The sequence below is a fragment of the Mus caroli genome, chromosome 13 (genome assembly GCF_900094665.2).
Source record: "Mus caroli chromosome 13, CAROLI_EIJ_v1.1, whole genome shotgun sequence".
Lineage (NCBI taxonomy): Eukaryota > Metazoa > Chordata > Mammalia > Rodentia > Muridae > Mus > Mus caroli.
Window position 1 is genome coordinate 112,657,453 of NC_034582.1, and position 20,980 is coordinate 112,678,432.

At 42.9% G+C, this 20,980-nt stretch overlaps 2 protein-coding genes across 10 annotated transcripts in view; both read right to left on the reverse strand.

The window, feature by feature from the left end:
* Nim1k (NIM1 serine/threonine protein kinase) overlaps nucleotides 1–6,341 on the reverse strand; it is a 45,475-nt gene extending 39,134 nt beyond the window's left edge. For both annotated transcript variants that reach the window (XM_029468641.1, XM_021180572.2), the window contains exon 1: nucleotides 6,119–6,341. The gene's annotated coding sequence lies outside the window, so the exon portion shown is untranslated. The remainder of the gene's footprint in view (nucleotides 1–6,118) is intronic.
* A 9,551-nt stretch (nucleotides 6,342–15,892) lies between these two features.
* Znf131 (zinc finger protein 131) overlaps nucleotides 15,893–20,980 on the reverse strand; it is a 26,081-nt gene continuing 20,993 nt past the window's right edge. For 4 of the 8 annotated variants that reach the window (XM_021179894.2, XM_021179895.2, XM_021179897.2 and 1 more), the window contains 2 exons: nucleotides 19,421–19,551; nucleotides 15,893–17,721 (listed from right to left, as the gene is read on the reverse strand). In XM_021179894.2, the coding sequence (XP_021035553.1) occupies nucleotides 17,047–17,721; nucleotides 19,421–19,551 (806 nt within the window). In that variant the 3' untranslated portion in view covers nucleotides 15,893–17,046. The remainder of the gene's footprint in view (nucleotides 17,722–19,420; nucleotides 19,552–20,980) is intronic. The other 4 variants (XM_029468417.1, XM_021179896.2, XM_021179900.2 and 1 more) reach the window with 3 other exon arrangements.

Genomic DNA, 20,980 nt, shown 5'->3' on the forward strand with positions numbered 1-20,980 from the left:
TGGCTGTCCTGGAACTCACTTGGTAGACCAGGCTGGCCTTGAACTCAGAAATCCGCCTGCCTCTGCCTCCTGAGTGCTGGGATTAAAGGCGTGCACTACCATGTCCGGCTCTAGGCTGACTTTGAACTGCTGAGTCCAAGATCTCTGGTACATTAGCCTCCTGAGTAGCTAGGGCCACAGACACCTGCCACTGCAGCAACTAAAAACAAGCCTGGTTTCCTTCCTTTCAGCCTCTCTTCCCGCCAGCCTCCCATGCAGAGTGCACTTTGTGTTTTGGTTTTATTTTGGGTGGTGGTGGTGGTGGTGGTGGTGGTGTGTGTGTGTGTGTGTGTGTGTCTGTCTGTCTAAGGAACAAATCTAAAGTCTCATAGACACCGGGCAGACACTTTCCACCACTGAGGGCATCCCTAGGCCTTGTTCTTCACAGTGGCCTTCCTTACTACCGAGGAAATGTCTCCCTTTTGCAGAAAGCACATGGCGATCTACTCAACTGGATCTAAGGCCAATTTAAAATTGATCTGAGTGAGGGCTCAAGCGGACTAACTGAATAACAGTTTCTTATAACCTGAGCCTATGCAGAAGAACTTTTAGAAGTTGAAAGAGAGTAATTTAACTTGTTCTTTTTTTGTTTTTGAGTAGAGAGATCTGTAAGAAAAATAAATCCCGACAAAGACGAAAAGGAAGAGGAGGAAGAGGAGCTGCCACCAACAGAGGGACTGGAGAGATGGATCAGAATTAAGAACACTGTCTGCTCTTGCTGAGGTCCTGGGTTTGATTCCCAGCACCCACATAGTGACTCTGAACATCTGTAACCCCATTTCCAGGAGATCTGATGACCTCTTCTGACCTCCATAGACATCAGGCATGAACATGGTGTAGACAGACATTCAGGAAAACACTTCTACACGTTATTTTTTTTTCTCTTTTCTTTTCCTTCCTTTTCTTTTCTTTTCCTTCCTTTTCTTTTCCTTCCTTTTCTTTTCTTTTCCTTCCTTTTCTTTTCTTTTCCTTCCTTTTCTTTTCTTTTCCTTCCTTTTCTTTTCTTTTCGTCTCTTCTCTTCTCTTCTCTTCTCTTCTCTTCTCTTCTCTTCTCTTCTCTTCTCTTCTCTTTTCTTTCATTATATATATCCCAGACTGGGTTTCTCTGTATAGCCCTGGCTGTCCTGGAACTCACTCTGTAAAACAGACTGGCCTCAAACTCTGAGATCTCACTGCCTCTGCTTCCCGAGTGCTGGGATTAAAGGCATGTGCCACCATCCAGCTTAAGACAAATAACTTTAAGCTAGTAGAACAAGTGCTTCATTAAAGGGGGCAGTAAAGAAAGAATGGGGAAAAGTGAGAGGACAGGGGATCAGAACACTCATGTACATCAGAAATGTACGTAATTAGCTGGGATTGGAGAACTGCCTGGCTTAGAGGACACCAGGAAAGGACTGTCTCTTGCCAGATGTTCTTGAATGTGAGAACATTCCAAGAAGAGATGTTTTCACAGCCATTAGAATATCTAGCAAGAAAGAGCAATGGGTTCCTAAAAACTAAAGTAACAAAAACATGTTTTCTCTAAAGATCATATAAAATAAAGAGAGGAGAGGCTGAAAGAAATACAGAGTTCACAACGTGGATAGGCTGTGGACAGTTACTGTACAGTCTTGTTTTTTTTTTTTTTTTTTTTTTTTTTTTTTTTTTTTTTTTTTTCGAGACAGGGTTTCTCTGTAGAGCCCTGGCTGTCCTGGAACTCACTCTATAGACCAGGCTGGCCTCGAACTCAGAAATTCACCTGCCTCTGCCTCCCTAGTGCTGGGATGAAAGGTGTGCACTACCATGCCCGGCTATTGTACAGTCTTTTTTTTTTTTAATTAAAATCTTTTTAAATTAAATTAAATTTTTTTTATTTATATGAGTACACTGTAGCTGTTTTCACCAGAAGAGGGCATCAGATCCCATTACAGATGGTTGTGAGCCACCATGTGGTTGTTGGGAATTGAACTCAGGACCTCTGGAAGAGCAGTCTGTGCTCTTAACCACTGAGCCATCTCTCCAGCCCTATTGTACAGTCTTAACAATGTATTGTGATATAATTTATAAGAGATGTTGAAGGGCAGAATCTTCCACTGTGGTCCAGGCAAGAGCTTTGCTCCCTGCAGCTGTTCCTAGTCACTGTCCTTAGAACATAACTTTAGCCCCTAACTCTTTCTCTTCACCACCACCCCTGCTTAAAATCTAGGTCACCCAACAATGGCAGGAGAGCTTTGAGAACAATTTGTAGTTTCTAAAAGTCATCCTCGCACTATATCTGAAGACTACAGAGGTGCTTCAGCTACTTTAGCTAATGTCCTATAAAATATTTAGCTATCTTACATAAGACTAGAGGCTTTTAAGCTGAGGGAGGGGAGGAAGAGAGGGGGCAGAGAAGGGGGGTGCGGGGAGATGGAGGGAAAGAGAGAGGGAGAGAGAGAGAAACGAAGACAGAGACAGAGACCATGCTATAGGTCCATGCTATAGGAGTGGTTCTCTTGCTGCCACTCCCCCTCCCCAATTCTTGTTTGACAGAGTTTCTTGTTTTGCCATTGTACTGTGTATTGCAAACTAGCTGCTGACCCTAGAGTTTTGTGGAAATTCTTCAATCGCTGTCTTCGACATCATTAGGATTGCTGGAGTTACAAACATGAGCACCACCAATTCTGGCTTGTATACAGGTTCTGGGGATCGGAACTGAAGACCCCAGGCTAACATGTCAGGTGTTTTTACCCACTGAGCCCTCTCCAAGGCTTTTATGAAGATGTAGGTGGGTTTCATGTACACACTATATCGGGGGAAAAATGGAGAAACCAAGTTGGAAGGAGTGGATTAAGAGAGTTAAATCCATACGTAGGAGAAGAGTAACTCTGTAGGCGATGTCCAAAACTGATAAATCCAAACACTGTAAACTTAGAACAATTATTTGGATATAGGAAGGTAAGTGATTCAACTGAAGAACTAAAAGCTGACAGTGACTGTATTTGGGGACTGTAAGTGTTGTTATTATCACAGTCTTGCTGCGTGGCGGTGGCACACACCTTCAGTCCCAGCACTCAGGAGGCAGAGGCAGGTGGATCTCTTGAGTTCAAGGGTCAGCCTGGTCTTCAGAGCTGGAGTTCCAGAACAGCCAGGGCTACACAGAGTAAGCTTCGTCTTGGGAAACAAACAAACAAACAAACAAAGCAACAACAACAAAAAACCCCCAGGAAAACAAACACTACTGGAGACAAATATAAATTTTCAAGACCAGCCTGGTCTATAGAGGGAGTAGAAGTCTTTTTAGATTCTGGTTATGCAACTTGGCTTTCCTTCTCAGTAACCCCCTTTATCCTCAATGTTCTCTTCCGTTCACTTTGTCTTAATCTGCTTTCTCCTCCCGGCCTCACAACTTTATTCCTCCCCTGTCCTAAACTCTTCCACTGCCATCTCCCCCACCTTCACCCCCGCTTTCTCTCTTTTCTCACCCTGTTTCTCTAAGTCTTGACTGATACCCATCTTCCTAAGCTTTCCAAGTGACTTAGATTTTTGTTTTAATTTTCCAGGTGCTTAGCTGAAATCATTTGACTTTGGACTGCACCTTACCCACCTGTGCAACTGGTCAAAAATATCCTCCATTACAGTGGCTGAGCTGACCTTGAAGCAATTCAGTTATTTAGAAGCTATAACAGAGTTCATTCCAGCTGTGCACTATTAGCATTATAAGTGACTTGGATGTTTTCTTCTGAGATTTAGAGCAAATTCTAGAAAATCAGCCAATGAGCGAAGGCTCTTTAATTGTAGAGAAATACAGATTGAAGTTGAAGCCTATTTTAGTTTTTAAGATTCCCCCAAATGAAGCCCTGTAGGTGGCTGAAAACATAACTTTACTCAGACAAAATCGTTGTGTTTCCCCCTTTGATACAGTAAGCCTAGAAGCTTCTGAAATTTCCATTCATATGTCATCAATGTGTGGGATTGATGTCTAGAAATAAGAGAAATGGTGGTTGTTGAAGAATTATATTTTTAAAGGCACCAGTAATACTTGTTGAGAAAAATGTTTAGAGTGTGGAACCACGGCTTGTCCCAAATTAAGCTTTCTAAATGAAAACCCTAGAGACAAGTGAGAGCATAGCGTTCTACAACTTATTTGTAGTCCTGGCTGGGAAATCTGGACTCTTACAGACCTGTCTTTATTTGAAATGCAGCTTAAATAAGGAAAAGCACACACTTCAACCCCAAATTCCAGCCACATTGCTCCCTAACAGAAAAAGGTCTTTCTTGAAGGTTTTTCCAGGTTTTCCACCTAATAGCGGTCAGTCCAAAAATAAGTGCTTGAGAGCTGTCCTAAGCACATTCAACAGCCCAGCAAACATCAATCTGGGGAGAGCTGGGCTCAGCTTTCCCTCCAGTAGCCTCTGCCAGGCCCCCCACCTACATCCTCCAGCTCCTAATTAGAAAGCTAATTAGAATTCCAAATTTAACCGCTAAATAGAGAGGGCAGTCTAGTCCCAGGCCAGAATTCCTTGAACATCAAACAGCTCCTCTGTCCTCTGTTGGTTCAGTGAGTGTGGGAAGAGAGCTGAGCCCTCAGGACTGGTGGCCATTTGACTTGCTGAAGGGCGCTATGTTTACTCTCATTTGTCTGAGAGGAAAGGTCTGAAGAACAGACTGAAAATTTGGGGGAAAAAACTTAAACAAAACACCAAAACATGGCTTAGAGTTTAACTACTTTAAGGAAAAGAAACATATCTTTTTATGAATTCTGATATTGCTGTGGCGATGGGAGGGGACATGAGGAGTTCCTTTCAGGAACAGTTCTCGGTTCCATCCAGGCAGCCTCTTTAAGTGCAGGGCGCCTTCTTTAGTTACCATGGCAACCAAAATTAGAAGGGCTTTTGCAACACTAACAAAAACCATCTCCTGAAGTGCTTCTGTGAATCACACTGAATGCTGATGATGCAAACTGTGTATACAGATCTTCAAACATTTTTTTTTTAAATCCCAATTTCGATAAACAAATAGCCGTTTTACATTCCCGTTTGAAATCGTAACTTGGAACAAATTTTTGTTCCTCTGGGTTTGCTTGTTTCCCTTCTGGATACCCCAGGCCCCAGTGTGCAAATGTGATTTGTTTAGTTTCCAAACTTGTCTGAATTTCACAGCGAGCAGCAGTTAGAATGTGATTCATTTGTCCTTATTTTGAAATGGAATGTGTGTGTGTGTGTGTGTGTGTGTGTGTGTATGTGTGTGTGTGTGTGTGTGTGTGTGTGTGTTGGCAGGGGGTGGGGGGAGTGTTTAACATAGAGCACTCTTGTCTACTACACTCCGGAAGGGGGAACTGAAAAAGGAAGGGAGAGAAAGGGTGAGGTAGAGTGAAGAGAAGAGGAAGAGAGGGAAAGGGGAGAGTCGATCTCCTGGCCTCTCCTTCGGAACCAATGGGTTCTGCTTGCAGAGTTTTAAAGACCCTGTGGAAGTCTCTTCCTGGTTGTATCTCCAGGTCCTCTACTCCCATTATAATAATCCTAGAGGTGCCTGGGAAGAGAAATGAGGCTCCTCCTTACTTTGTTGGGTCTTCCCAAAGAAGCACCTTTCTCTAGGGGAGGATTCTGGTGTATGGTGTCCTTGAGGGTTCATGCCACCACCACCCCTCCCCCGGGCCACAGCTGTGAGAAGTTACGTCCGCTCCTAATCCAGGTCACACAGGTGCCCAGCCCTAGTTACAAACTAACGGATTTGGGCTGGCGCCTGGCTCTTGTGGTCTAGAGAACCGGTGTGGGCACGCGAGACGCTAGGCTGCCCTCTGGCTCACGTGTAGGAGCACAGATAGACACGGGTGACAGCACGGTGCACACAGAGGGGTGCGCACACGCGCCCAGACCAGGGCATCTCATACAGGGGCGGGAGCCTGCGCCCTGGTGTCAATGTCCCCTTCTGCAGAGTGCTGATGGACTCGGTGGACGTCCCCAGGAGCACTTAACCTTCTCCTAACCCCACTTCAATCGCCACCGGGGCCAGAATTTGTGTCTCCCTTTCTCCCTTGAGATCCCGGAGAAGTGCTTCTTTCTAGCTCAGAGATGGCGAGGCTAGCGTGACCCAGGCGCTGGCGACGAGCCCCGCTTACCTCGGTCCGGAGGCCGCCTGGGGAGCTCGATGCGCGGTCAGGCTAAGAACAGAGTGGCAGACGCTGGCACAAGCTCATGAGTGTCCCGGGGCGCAGACGTCTGGGTCGCTCCTACGGCGCTGCGAACTGTGACAGGCAGCAGATCTGACCCACAGGGCCGTGGCAAACCCCGTTGCCTGTCTGCGCCTGACTCCGCCACCAGAGCCGAGTGCTTTGCAGCGTCCTGAACAGGACCAATCCTGAGCGGGGGGTTGGCTCTGGGGAGCAGGGAAAGGAGACTGGATGGTCACTGCGACGGGAAGCCGGCCTGGACCTGGCAGGCTGGTTTCTATGGCAGCCAGGAGGGAGGAGCGGAAGAGAGGGGAGTGTGTAGTTGTGTGGCAAGGGGACACCCACTGCAGACTTTCCGGGAGGGGGTTTGGGCCTAGAGTGACGATGGGAAGCAGAGACACAGCAGAAAGCGACTCAACTTAACACCTTGCCGGAACAGACCCTGCGCGCTCTACCATTCCTTCCCTCTAAGTGACCGCGACACTATCCTGCAATCCTTCCAACAGAGCAGAGACTTCCAGCAAAGCACCGCAACAGCTCCTCCGGGTGAGTAGCAGGGCTTTTAAGCTCTGCAGAAAGAAGTGCTTCTGTCGCCCTCTGCCCCATCCCTTGTACACATCAGGCCTAATTCTCAGGGTGCCACCTAGTCGAGGCCCTCTTATTGCTTGTCTACTCCCTACTGTGATATCCTGGCTGGTGGTAGGTGCCAAACGATCTTTTTCTAGTTTACGATCTAGGAAGCTAAGTCGTTGAATTGAATGTAGAGCAGGGAATTTGATACAGATGCCACAGAACATAGAATATAATCCCTGGAGTTAACTTTATTTAATAGAGGAGGAAAGCCAGTTCCTGTCACAGACGGCTTAATGGCTGAGCCAGTCCTAGGAGTCTAAGTTCAGCTCTGTGAGCAATCTGCCCACTTTCTCTTACCGTCCACCGCGTGTATCCCTGGATGCCAGGGCAAAACTACAAGAATCAACATCTAAAATTTTTATGAGGCAGAAGTTGGGGGTCTAGAAGAGTCTGTTTGTTTGTTTGTTTATTTTTCTCTATTTGCCAGACAGTATATTAAATAATTTTACAAAGACTAACTCTTCACGGCAATGTGAGAAGTTCTGGTATTACCGTCCCTGCTTTAGCAGATAAGTAAACTGAAGCAAAGACAGACATAGACTTCAGTTAAGGTCCCCAACCTGTGGAACGCTGGGGCTGGGACTGGTACCCAAGCACTGGGACTCAAGACAAACTCAGACCTTTCTTTGCTGCTGTCTCCTGCCTGTTCCTTAAAGGGGTCAGGAACAGTAAAGGGCAAGACCGAAAACCTTGGACAGCTCCATGTACGGACTCACGCGCAAGGGAAGCCCAGGGACTGAAAGGACTGCTTCCCCAACCCAGTCAGTTGATAAGGAAGGATTCTCCATCTTAAAATTCATAAATAAACAAACAATCTTGAAGTAGTGCATACCACCAGCCTATTTTCTTTCTATAACAATAAAACGAAAAAGATTAGAAAGGCCCTTTGAGTCTTGAAAAATGACAGTACATAGGATAAAATTGTATAGGAAAATTATATAGAAATCTAGACCCTCAAATCCCAGGCCAGACATACAGCTACAGACATACAGCTCACATTCGATGCCCCAACAGAGCAAGGGAAACATAGGTCAGCAATTGCTTCGCAAGTGTGCTTCCCGGGCCCCATCCCGCCAGCCTCCTGCATTTTCACTTTTAAGTTGTCACACGCTAGAGCATCAGACTTTCAACCTACCTAATGCTGCAACCCTTTAATGCAGTTCCTCAGGCTGTGGTGACCCCCCTCCCCCAAACATAAAACTATTTCATTGGTACTTCCTAACTGTAATTTTGCTACTTCTATGATTCATGATGTAAATCTCTTTGTGTTCCAATGGTCTCAAGCTACCTGAGTTGGGAACCACTGGGATAGATTCTCCTCCTTCCAAATCAGGCCCTTGGCACTCTGGGACTCCTAAGTCATTGAAGAGTGTAATACATTTGATTTCCTCCACTTGAAACAATTTTCTTTTTTATTCCCACAAAAGTCCATTCAATAGTAGGTTACAGTACAACATTCTATGCAGAGCTCTGACTTAAAAAAAAAAAAGTCTTGATGTGTAACATTACACATTACAGGCTGGACTTGAACTCAAGATTATCCTCCAGCCTCAGTCTCCCCCATATTTGGGATTATAGGCATGTGGTAGCACACCCACCCTAGTCTTTAAGAAACCTCAGGAGTATAAGGAAACATCCTGAGCACACTGAGTGAGCAAAAGTTGGGAAGAAAAACTACAAATCTGTGCTGCACGTCTGGAAATACACCTCACTGCGGGTGCCGGTGACCTCGAAGCTCTTCTTTTTCTTTTTTCGAGACAGGGTTTCTCTGTATAGCCCTGGCTGTCCTGGAACTCACTTTGTAGACCAGGCTGCCAGGCTGGCCTTTAATCCCTCCAAGGATTCTTCTTTTTCTACAAGGGCATACATATACTTCATAAAAAATATTTTCTATAAAATTATTTTTCAAAAGAGCACATGAATCGAAGGCCATCATCAGTGTAGGCAGGCCCATGGTTCCTGAAAAGCTCAATGAAATACGGTTTCTAACCCTTCATGTCTCTGTCAGCTTGAACATGATGTTAATGAATGAGGCACTGGGGCCTTTCTTTAAGAAATACCACTAATAGCTAAAAGGCCATCTTAGCTCTAAGTCTTTACTAACTTGTGACACCTGTGACATCAAACATTTCTTTTTCTTTTTTTTTAACAATCTGGAAGTAAATATTTTTTTTCTTTTTTAAGATTTCTTTATTATTTTATGTATGTGAGTGCACTGTTGTGATCCTTCGTGTGGTTGTTGGCAATTGAATTTTTAGGACCTCTGCTCCTTCCAGTCAAACCCATTCCCTCTGGTCAACTTCGGTTGCTCTGGCCCAAAGATTTATTTATTATTATACATGAGTACACTGTAGCTGACTTCAGACGCACCAGAAGAGGGCATCAGATCTCATTACAGGTGGTTGTGAGTCACCATGTGGTTGTGGAATTTGAACTCAGGACCTTCTGAAGAGCAGTCAGTGCTTGAGTTGTGGGGAGAACTAATGAGATGTTTCTAGCTACAATGTGTCAACCTGGCCAGAAGGCCTGGGAAGTTGGGGCATGGGAGTCAATGGCCAAGTGGGCTTCTTTCACCAGTGTCTAAAGAGTTTGGGATTCAGGTATATTCAGAATTCCCTCTACTTGTTTGTACACTTGCCATTCAAGGGCAAATGAGGCCATTCTACTCTCATTTTCTAGTTATTATGTTACCCAGGATGCAGCCATACTGCATGTGAACCTGGCCATTCAACTGGACATTTCTACCCCTAGTCTTCCTTCCTTGTTCACTCTTTGGTGATAGTAACTCTACAGTCAGAAGTCTGAGCTTAAGGGTGTCAACATGGTTAAGTTCTGGAAATGGCGATTTAACAGGCTGCGGACTACCAACTTCCCATTGAACACGGCAGAGGGAGGACCAGAGTGTTCTGGAGTGTCTCATATGGCTTTACTCTCACAAACGAGATTAGTTCTACTCTAATGACCTAATTATTTCCCAGAGGCCCTCCTAATACCAGCAAACTAGGAACTGTGATTTCAATATATGAACTGGGGGGTGGGGGCACATGAACATTTAGTCCCTCAGATGACATCCCAGGTTTCCTCTCCCCGCCCCTAGTATGTCCTAGAGGGGATAATATGTATCAGATCTTTTCCTGTCCTCTGTAGATTTTTGTCTCTGTGTGACATCCTCGTTTAAACGTTTCACATGGACTTTCCTCTGATTATCACTTGAGTCACAGCTAATCTAACCCAATGTCCGACCCTACAGCCTCTCTTACTTTGAGAATGGCAACATAACCAAGCCTGGGGATGAAGTGCCCAGATGTCTACTTCTCCACTTTCTCAGAAGGGAGAGCTCTGAGGTTTAAAACGGAACCACTTTTTCGCAACAATTAGTGTTTAGCAATGTCATTTGTTCTTTAACTTTACAAGAACCTTTTAAGAATAGTGGGGCCAGGCATGGTGGTGTACAACTTTAATCCCAGCATTCAGAAGGCAGGGCAGGCAGATCTCAAGTCTTGAGAGCTTGGTCTATATAGCAAGTTCCAGGCCAGCCAGGACTACATAGAGAGGCCCTTATCTCAAAACACACACACAAAACCCTAGTATTTCTGTAGTAATGAAGCATTTATCTGAAGCTTATCATAATTTTGTTCTAACTTTATAACTTTAAAGGTTGTTTATTTTACTTAGTTGGGGAGCAAGTGTTATGCATAAGGAAGTCAAAGGGTAGCTTGCAGAAGTCAGTTCTCTTCATTGACTAGGTAGTTCCTAAGGACTGCACTCAGGTGAACTGGCTGAGCCATCTTGCTAGCCCATTTTTGCTTTTATCACAGCCAAAGCCAAGCCAAAATTAAACTGAAAGAATGAAAATAGCTGCAGCAATCCTGTTTTCAGAAAGTTCTCCCTTGTCTCTCTCTTTTGACTCTCCCTTCTCCTTTCTCCCTCTCCCAGAGATACCTGGAATGCTTCTTACCTAATGTTATTTCTGACTGATGAGTTGGGGTGCTTTTAATTTTTTCTCATTCTGAATCACATGATTTTTACTTTAGCAAGTGTAATTCAACAACAGCAAAAAAAAAAAAAAAAAAAAAAAAAAAAGATGTCAGTGGCTAAGGAGGGACTGCTAGCCCCTGCTTAATCCTGATATTCTAGGCATTCTTTTATTTCCAAAGTGATTTGTGAGGGGTGATGTACACACATGTGCCTATGAGGTGTAGATCAATGCTGGATGTTCTCAATCCTTCTTCACCTTATTGACACAGGGTTCTCACTGATTCTGGAGCTCTGGTCATTCCACTACAATGGCTGGCTAGGTACGTTCCTAGACTCCTCCTGTCTATCTCCCAATGAGGATAGGAATGGGCCACCAGGACTGGCTTTTTATACAGGTGGGACTCTACACTTGGGTCTTAGAGCAACAAACACTTCACCTGTTCGTAATCTCCAGGCCCCAGGTGTTTACTTGAGCGGTCCTGACATTCAACTTTAAGAAATATTTAACAATAAAATTTCTTACCAAATTACGTCTCCATTTCAGGGCTGGGGGACTGAACTCAGGACCGTTCAGCATAGCAGGCAAGCACCCCACCACAGGCTGGTTGTATTCCCAGCCTCTCAAGCTTTTCTTCAATAAGAAGCCAAATATATCAGTGTTGCAGGGAAATCAAGCTTCCTTTTTGAGTTCTTAGCAGCAAGCTGAAATTCTAGGCAGCTGCTAGAAGAGAGATGGAAAAGAGAAAGAGAAGCCGTGTCTCTGGAGTTTAGTCTGGGAAATCTGGCATGGTTAGCAATGGAGGCTGGCAAGCAGCTTCTTAGTAGAGAGCTGGGCTCCAATAAAGGAGAGTAAGCTCAGAATGTCAGGAAGAACACACTTAGGCTTCTGGGCAGTGCCCAAAAGGAGAGCAGCTGCACCAAGGGAGAGTCTGCTGCGAAGGAAAATACATTGTATCACTAAGGGGGAAACAGGATAATTATTCCTCCCACATCTTCAGAGATTTTGGGTGAGTCACCTCTCCTTGGGTTGGACCTCTGGACATGTGACTGTCAGGTCCACCCTGATTAACACAGAAGAGAGGAAAAAAAACAATCCTTTAGAGAAAGGTCATGTTTTCTAACAGGTCCAGAGGTACTCCATTTTCCAGGAAGCCTAAGAAGGGGTAATTATGTTTTCCTTCCTAACTTTTGCAGAGAGGGCTGTGGGGGAGGTTTATCCTAAATGGCCTCTAGCTACCTGACGTTCTGTCAAAAGCGGAGACCTTAAAATCCTTTAAGGGACAGGCAGAAACTGAGAAACAGTATAATCAATTTTCAGCATGAAATCCAGAGATCCAGTTCCAAAGCTGTTCCCCAGAAGGGCTTTTAGTCTGGACGCTCAAGTATGGCTTCCAGGAGGAGCTCATTTAAAAAGGGGAGATAACAAGAAACGAGCTCCTCTGTATTCCCGCCTTTGGTCAGGACAGAATCAGCACTTTTCTATATTCTGGCCAACAAGAATTAGAACTGTTAGCTTTTCCCTAAACCTGCCCAACCCATTTCTTATCACTCATGTGATACTTTCTTATAAACGACGTTGACTATTATTTACTCCTGAATAATGAAGAGCAGAAAAGAGGCTCTAGATTAGATTCAATGAAGCTTAGCAAAAGTACCTATTATGTAGTTAATTTTGTTTGGTTTCATTCTCAATAAGCACTGCTTCATTTGAATTATTGGCTCTCAATTTATTTATTATTTTTTTTTTTTACATTTTAAGTTTTTTTTTTTGTTTTTGTTTTTTAAGATTTATGTATTATATGTAAGTACACTGTAGCTATCTTCAGACACTCCAGAAGAGGGAGTCAGATCTCGTTACGGATGGCTGTGAGCCACCATGCGGTTGCTGGGATTTGAACTCTGGACCTCTGGAAGAGCAGTCGGGTGCTCTTACCCACTGAGCCATCTCACCAGCCCCCGGCTCTCAATTTATTACTCCATCCATAGGATTCCTTAATTACAGCTTCACACAAGTTACTTGTCTAATACAGATAGTCACCAGGCACACACACCAGAGTTAACGATCAGCTATACTTTTTTTTTTTTTTTTTGAGACAGGGTTTCTCTGTGCAGTCCTGGAACTCACTCTAGACCAGGCTAGCCTCGAACTCAGAAATCCACCTGCCTCTGCCTCCCAAGTGCTGGGTTTAAAGGCGTGCACCACCACTGCCTTTAATCAGCTATACTTTTAAGAAAATCCATACACTGACATTTAGTTCTTAACAGGTCTGAGTTAACATTGTATCTACTGCATGCATGTGAATTAACTAGTGTTATTTTTTTTTTTTTTTTGAGTTTTTAATGTTGCTCTCTAACATTTCCCATCTTTGTGGCATTTGCCACATAGAAACAGCTGAGACAACATATAATGTTCTTGCTTGATCTGAATGTTTGTGACTGTCTTGGTCTCGTCACTACAATCAAAAGCTACCATGAACATTCTGTAATAGCAGATGGAAGTTCTATAAAGAGCCTCTCTGTCAGTCCTGGGCTGAAGATACAGCTCAGTTAGTAAAACATTTCTGTAGCATAGTCAAGGCATTGGGTTTGGTCCCTGGTATTGAAAAAAATCATCCCCAACACACACAAACTTGGCTAACCAAGTGTTTCCTATATATAAGTCCTCTGTCACTTATGTCAATTGTACACCAAATGACCCCAGACCCAACAGCCAGTGATATCCACTATCGGGGAACTCTGTTTAGTAATTCCAACTCCCAGGCACTAACCCAGACCAATAGAATATTCAAGTCTGGATGTGGGGCCTAGCAAGGTGCTTGTAACAAGATTCTGGTAACTGCTAGGCTACTTCCTGCATGTTACTGAACTCACCTGCCTTCTCACCAAAGGCCAGTGCTCCAGGGATCAATGTTGCACCCTGACAAGATGGGAGGAGCTCTCTTCCCCATCAAGCACCACTTTAGGAGCCTGAGGTACACGTATAGAGGAAGTGCAGCAGGGCCACTGGCAGGCATGCTACACTTTTGAGTGGTCTGCCATCCCAGGTGGGTTTCCCTTTCTTCCTTGTCAGTAACAAACAAGTTGAACTTCTTGATGTAGTTCCCATAAACTTGTTTAGACAGATGACTTACTTTTCTCCAATAAAGGCATCATCTTATACATCTGAAATAATCTAACAACTACCAGATATCCTGGGTTATGTAAATTAAAAAAATCTTTGGGAGTGACATGTGATTAGACCGCAGTTTTCTTACAAATTGGAATGCCAGTAAAAGGGAGATTCACAAATGGGAGTACACACATAGTGCACAGCCTCAGGGCAAGGATGTGAGGTTGCTGGATAGCTTAACAGATCTCTTATCTCCTCTACTCCTGTGAGACCCCGACTTAGAGCGTTTCTCCCTGGAAGGTAAAGCTCCTGGATGTTCCCCAAGCTTGTTTTCCCTGACCTCTAAAAATGCAGCCAGATAAAAGCTCTTTGTTCTCTATAGCCAGCAAAAAGCCTTTTTGTTTCTACACTTTACAACCAGAGATGCCTGCCTTCCTGTGCTGAGGACATGGAGATAGAAATTCAGAAAGAACTCACTCCCCACTCCTGCCTTGTAAATTTCACCAAGGACACCTGGAAGAGAAGAACTCTCCTCCCAATTCCTCAGCTAGCTGTTAAAAGCCCCCTACTCTGGTCGAACTCCCCTGCGGAGGGACTTGTTCTCAGCTAGCTGATAATAAAACCTCTTGCAGTTTGCATCAGGTGTGGTTTTCTCTCGGGTCACTGGGGTGCTGGCCAGCTCAGCCCGGGACTTGAGCAGAGGCCCAGCTTCGGGGGTCTTACACTCCCAGCCCCATGAAAAGCTGGAGTGGACACCAGATAGAAAATGAGTATTTCTCTATGCTTTGTACAATCTGAAGTAGAGGTAACTACTTAATGACATACATAACTAGCTCCAGCCATTCTCTCACCCGGTTGCTGAGACTTTAAGTGTGTGGATGTATATACATAGGTGATTTATAACTGACAGCTATCATTACAATCAACTTTCCATTCTCAGGTCACATTTTTGTAGAATTACCAAGGTAGAGGTTATTTCAGCTAAATCACATCTCACTACCATCAAGAAGAAATATGCTGCCTTTGTACTTACCGTGGAGGAGTAACTGTCTACAGCACACAGAGGTTAGATGTCCTCTATGCTCTGACTAGCTGATTAGAGCAACACACACTTCTAGGCTTTTAATCTGGCGCTGATTCTCATTTGAATCCTTTATGACAAGTTTTGTTAAAGAGTTACAGCACACTTCAGCACATTGCACATGAAATACATTTTGCTTGGGTCTCCTTCTCCAAATGTAATCAACACAGGGCCTTCAAAAGCTCTCCTCCCTCCCTCCCTCCTATTTTTTCACATCAGTTGTAAGACTACTTTCAAGTGAGCTCCTCAATGCCCACCTTTTTACTGAAGACAACACATGCTAAACAGAAATTAAAACCCACTTTTATAAGTGAGGACTTCACATTTACGTCTAATTTGTTGTTGGCTTACTCAACATATAAAATGTGGTCTAGTGATAAACATTTTGTAGGCCTGATCTTAATATTAACAAACTGAGTGATATAAAACTATGTGATGTTACCATTTAATACCAACAATTACCAAAAGTATTACTTGAGCTGATCTCTTTAAAAACAATTGGAAAAACATGTTTAAAATAAATAGGCGCTTCTAAAAAAATACCACTTCCAATTTTTTGCCAATAAAATTTACAAAATACAAGTAACTTGTGTCTAGGCCTTTTTAGCTAGCTCTTGGGTTAGGAAGTATGTATTAACAATCTTATATCTTAATTAATTAAGCCCTGTTTACCACAGTCACAAAAGTGCATGAAGTATCTCCAAATTGATAATTAAAAAAACATAAGAGGGCTGGAGATGGCTTAGAGCACTCTGCTCTTTCTGGGGACCTAGGTCTGATTTTCAGCATCCATATGGCAGCTCACAACCAATTCTACCCATCTTCTTGGTTTTGGGAGGGGGCATCAGGCACGCACATGGTGCACAGACATGCATACAAACAAAACACCCATACACATAAAACAACATTAAAAAGAGTCATGAACACATAATTTTAAAGTTTACTTTAAAACGTAAATTATCTCCCAGTATTTAACAGGTAAAGAAAATAGCAATATTGATTTTACGTGGTTGTTATTTTTATTTTCCAAGTAATACTGATTAAAAATATTTACACAACTACTTTTAAGTCCACAGTTTAGCACTCTTATTTGTATGGCTTTAAAAGTTATAGCACAAAATCTTTACATCAAGGATTGGGGGAAAAAGATTCCACTCAAAACAAAAGCCTGATATATTATATACATGTACATATCCTCTGTACTTTATTTTAAATACATTAATTTTAAAATGATGCTCACCTAATATTTTTTCCATCTGGTGGTAAAATACTAGTGCAACTTCTCATCAAAATAAAGTTTACCACAGATGGAAGTGAACTTTTCCAATTGAAAATGGCCCTTCAGCTGCCGTTAAATGAAAAATTTTCAATGTAACTTAAAGGAAAAAGAATTGGTAGTTGTCATTTTAGCAAAAAATACCAAGTACCAGAGCACTTTAAAACACAAACTTTGAAAGAACCAGAGATGTTTTTCTGAAGTTTTGTTGGTTTTGAAAAGGCACAGGGTGGTTGTTTTTTTGTTTTTGTTTTTTAACATTCTAGAAATTCTGCCACCACCGTTTCTGTTGTGGGGACATTTGTAGCCACTGGATAGACAAGAATGTTGTTCATAATAAAGCCAGCCCCCAACTAGTAACTGCATGTAACAATGCACTTCCCTCATGCAGCCTTGTGTTGCCTACATACTCAACTTTTTAACATGCATTAGAATACAAATGTATGTATTCTAATGGTTTTAAGTATGATTTTATAATATGCAAAGAATTTAAGGAAAGACATGACCTGGGAAAGAGGATACGGAGACCCTTACCACAATGAAAATAGATGCATTCGTACCCAACTATATAATAAGAATATAATTCATTTAAGTTAACAGAAATATACTTCTCAAAGCTCCCACTCATTATGAGGAATATTCCCATTCTGTGGCATTAACTGGAAGGACATCAGCCTGTTTCCATAGAAACAGTTCAGCACAACAGAAATAGTTTAACTTTGGTCCACTTATTTGATAGCTTAAGGTCACACTGCCCATCAGTTTACCACAAATGTAAATTTAAAAATATAACGGTTATTTCATTCTAAAACCGGCAGAGATGTCCTGTCATTCTCTGTTTTTCTAGCTTGGGAATACTCGCTTGGTTTGGTCTCTAACCCCTCAGCATCTTCATGTTCTTCCATGGCAGCATCTGCATGGTTAGGCTCGCTCTCCTCTTGGCTCATGATTTCAGGGGTCATGTGATCCAAGTCAGCTTCTAGAAGCTCAGTCTGTACTTCAACTGGCATCTGATTTACCCGTTCAACGTGAAGCTCTTCAACATGTACTTCAGTGCCTTCTTCAGTCTGAATCCGGCCCACTTCCAGATAACTCACTTGGACTTGCTCTGGAAGCCCGGTCATTTGTGAATCATGTACTTGGCTGTCCTGGAGCAGATCTGGATGAACTTGTTCCACAGTTACTTGTGCGGAATCCACTTGGACCTGAAGCAGTGGCAACACATGCACTTTCCCAACTTGTTCTATAATAGTCATTGATGTCACTGGCTCGGTTTGTAAATGTGTTTCTACTGAAAGGACTTCTTCAGTTACTATACGCTCTGAAATATTGTGAGCATCACTAAGATGCCTCCGTAATTCATTTCCTTGCATAAACCACAAGTCACACAGAGTACAATGGTTGGGTTTATCTCCAGTGTGTATTACCAAGTGATCTTTGAACTGGTCCCAGCTGTTAAATACACTGTTACAGACCTGAAATCACCAAATACAGTATGTCAATAATAACTATAATCATACCGAAGTAAATGTGAACACACTTATTCCCCATAAAATATACAGACTGGTTGAAGTTAGCTCAGTAGTATCTGCCTAGCAATCACAAGGCCCTGTACTGGTTCTAATCCTAAGTGTCAACAAATAGGACAACAAAATAAAACCAAAACCACCAATGAAGAAATCCCCACAAAGAATACACTAATACGGATTGAAAGTATAACTTAGTGGTAAGACTATCTGCCTAGCATATGGGGGTGGGGGTCCTGTGTTTAATCCCCAATACCAGAAAACAAAACCAACCAACCAACCAAGCACAGAACACTACCATCCACGATTGGTAGTTATCACATAACCATTTTAACTATAGTTTCCAGGGCACCTAGTGCAAAGCTATTTCGCACACTTGGTTTCATTTGATCTTTCCGCCCATACCCTAACAACTGACTAAATTCTGGGGACATTCCAGCACTGCTCCTGTTAAGTATCAAATATAAAGTAACAATACCATAGCTTGTCCCAGTTTCAAGATTTAGACCCCATTACACTATTTGGGACAAAAAATATACTAATCATGGAAAACCCAGTTATATCTTTTCTGCCTTCTCTGCCCCTCTCCCAGAAACCAATGATTGTTCCTATGGCTAAAAATAATTAATTGTAGGCAGGTGAGATGGCTTAACAGGTAAAGGCAGCATTTGCCAAGTCCGGGCACAATCTCGGAGATCAATCTCGAAAACCCACATAGTGAAAAAAGAACAAACTCCTACAAAGTATCCTCTGATGCATACACGCACAGCCATTAGTAAATAAATACAAACAAACACCCAAACCTATTATTCCCCCACACCAGTTGTGGTGGTGCACGCCTCAGCATTTGGGAGATAGAGACAGGACAAAATCATAATTCAAGGTCATCTTCAGCTAAAAAGTCAGTTCAAGGGCCAGCCTGGGATATGACAGACTGCCTACAAGAAAAAGAAAAGAACAGAACAGAAAAGAGAAAAAAAAGAAAGGAAAAAAGGAAAACCACCTAACAAACCTGCACTTCTGTTTAAGTTTAAGACAGTTTTATCAATATTGATCACCTTGGGCTGCTGATAACCCATATAAAACATTTATTTTCAAGTCTTTCTAAGGCTCTAGCTTGAGATGCTGATACACCACTGCCATGTTGTGTCCAAAGGGCATTTACCGCACCTAACCTATCCACACTACAGGAACGGAAGGCATGTCCAAACCTTTGACATTGCAACAGGACACTGTAATCTCCAAAGCTCACATTCAAGAGCTGTACAAGTTAAAATATAAATAAATAAATAAATAAACCCCTCAATGCCTCAATGTTTAAGGAATTCACAATTTTGTTTTGGCCCATATTCCTGGCTGTTCTGAGGCACCGTAATGCGAGTATTGGTTTTGTTTAGTATTGAGGGCATGGTTATCTAGGAGCTGAGGCTTGCTACTGCCCAGTGTCATGAGAAGATTCTACTGGGTTTCACTAACTCGGGAAAAGATCAGATTTCAAAATTCCAGAAGTGGTTTCTACCGAACACATACTGCTTTTTACATTAATGTCTTGTCAAAAACTTCTCAATCAACCCCATTTTATTTACTCTGCACTTCTAATGACTGTGGTTCCGTTCCTCTTGTGAAGACACAATCTACCCACACATACCTGGCATTCATAAAGCTTCTTCCTGCCCTTTTTTGCTCCTACTCCAGTTTGGCATGCAGTGAGGTGACATTTGAGAGTGCTATTTCTAGCAAACCGCTCGTGACAATTTGAACATTCAAAAGGTTTTTCACCTATTGTAAGAAAAAAAAATACATTGACAAATTAAGAAAATTAGCAAAAGCAAATGAGCTCACCTTTTTTTTCAATTTTTTTCTTTTGCAGTGTTGGGGATTGAACCACAGCCTTTGTGTATGCCGGAAGACGACTTACCACTGAGGCATACTAGACAACTTTAACACCATTTTTCTTTTTTAGACAGAGTCTCTCTTATGTAGTTCTGGCTGTCCTGTAACTTGGTATGTAGAGCAAGTTGGCTTCCAATCCAGAGATCCTTCTGCTTCTAAGTACTAGGATTAAAGGTTAATGTACCTCACACCCACCTCACATTCACTTTTTCTGAGTTGAGTGTGTGTGTCTGTAGGACAGGGCAGGACTTGTCATATGGTCATTCTTCTGAATGTGCCTTTGCCTCTCCAGTGCGGAGATTGTGGGCATGTGCCACAACATAAGGCTTTCCTGTTTCTTTTTTTAAAAATACAGTCTCACTATGTTCCCCAGGCTTGGCCTCCCAAGTGCTACAACTACAGGCATGAGCCACATGCCTGACTTAATTCACACATCCTTAAGAAGGGGAACACTCAACCTAAGTCAGATCTGCGAGTCATGTGGAAATATAGAACTAGCCTTTCCCTAAGCTTTTTTTCCCCCTTTACCACATAAATGTATCAGACCACATTTTAAGTTATGCAGTAGAAAGACAAAGACACGGAGGGAGCCACACATCCATAATCTCAGCATTAGGAGAAGCTGAGTTTGAGACAAATTTGGGCAACACAGCAAGATGCTCTCACAAAGCAAAATGCATGGGGGCACAGTGGTGAGTGCCTTTAAATCCAATACCAGAGAGGCTGAGATGGTAAGTTCAGGCCAATCAGTGCCACACTGTGAGACAGTCTCTAACAAAACCAAAGTAAAATACAAAACAGCAAATAACCGGTTTTGAACGTTTTCATGAAAGTAAGTGCAAAAGCCCTGGGAACCCGCTGAAAGTGAGCCAGCGCCACGGGACAACTGTGCAGCAGTGCACTCCAGAGCACAGGAGAGCACCACACAGGAACGAGGAAGGACAAGTGGCTGACTATGACTCCCAGATCTCTGGCTTTGCATGCCACCTTGTATCAAGAGCCTGGGAGCTCAAATGAAGTCTGGAGTGGGCATGCTGGGAAAGACTATGAATTTAGGGTTTTTGGGTTTTGTTTGCAAAGTAACACAAAGCCCTGGGTTTAACCCTTAGCACCACATAAGTTCGGTGTGGTGGTGTACAACCATAACTCAGTACTTGAGAAGTGGAGGCATGTCAAGGTCACTGTGGACAACATATTTATTAAATTCAAGGCCACCTGGGCCACAAGAAACTGCCTCAAAAAAAAAAAAAAAAAAAAAAAAAAAAAAAAAAAAAAAAAAAACTAGAGAGATGGCTCAGCAGCTGCTCTTCCGGAA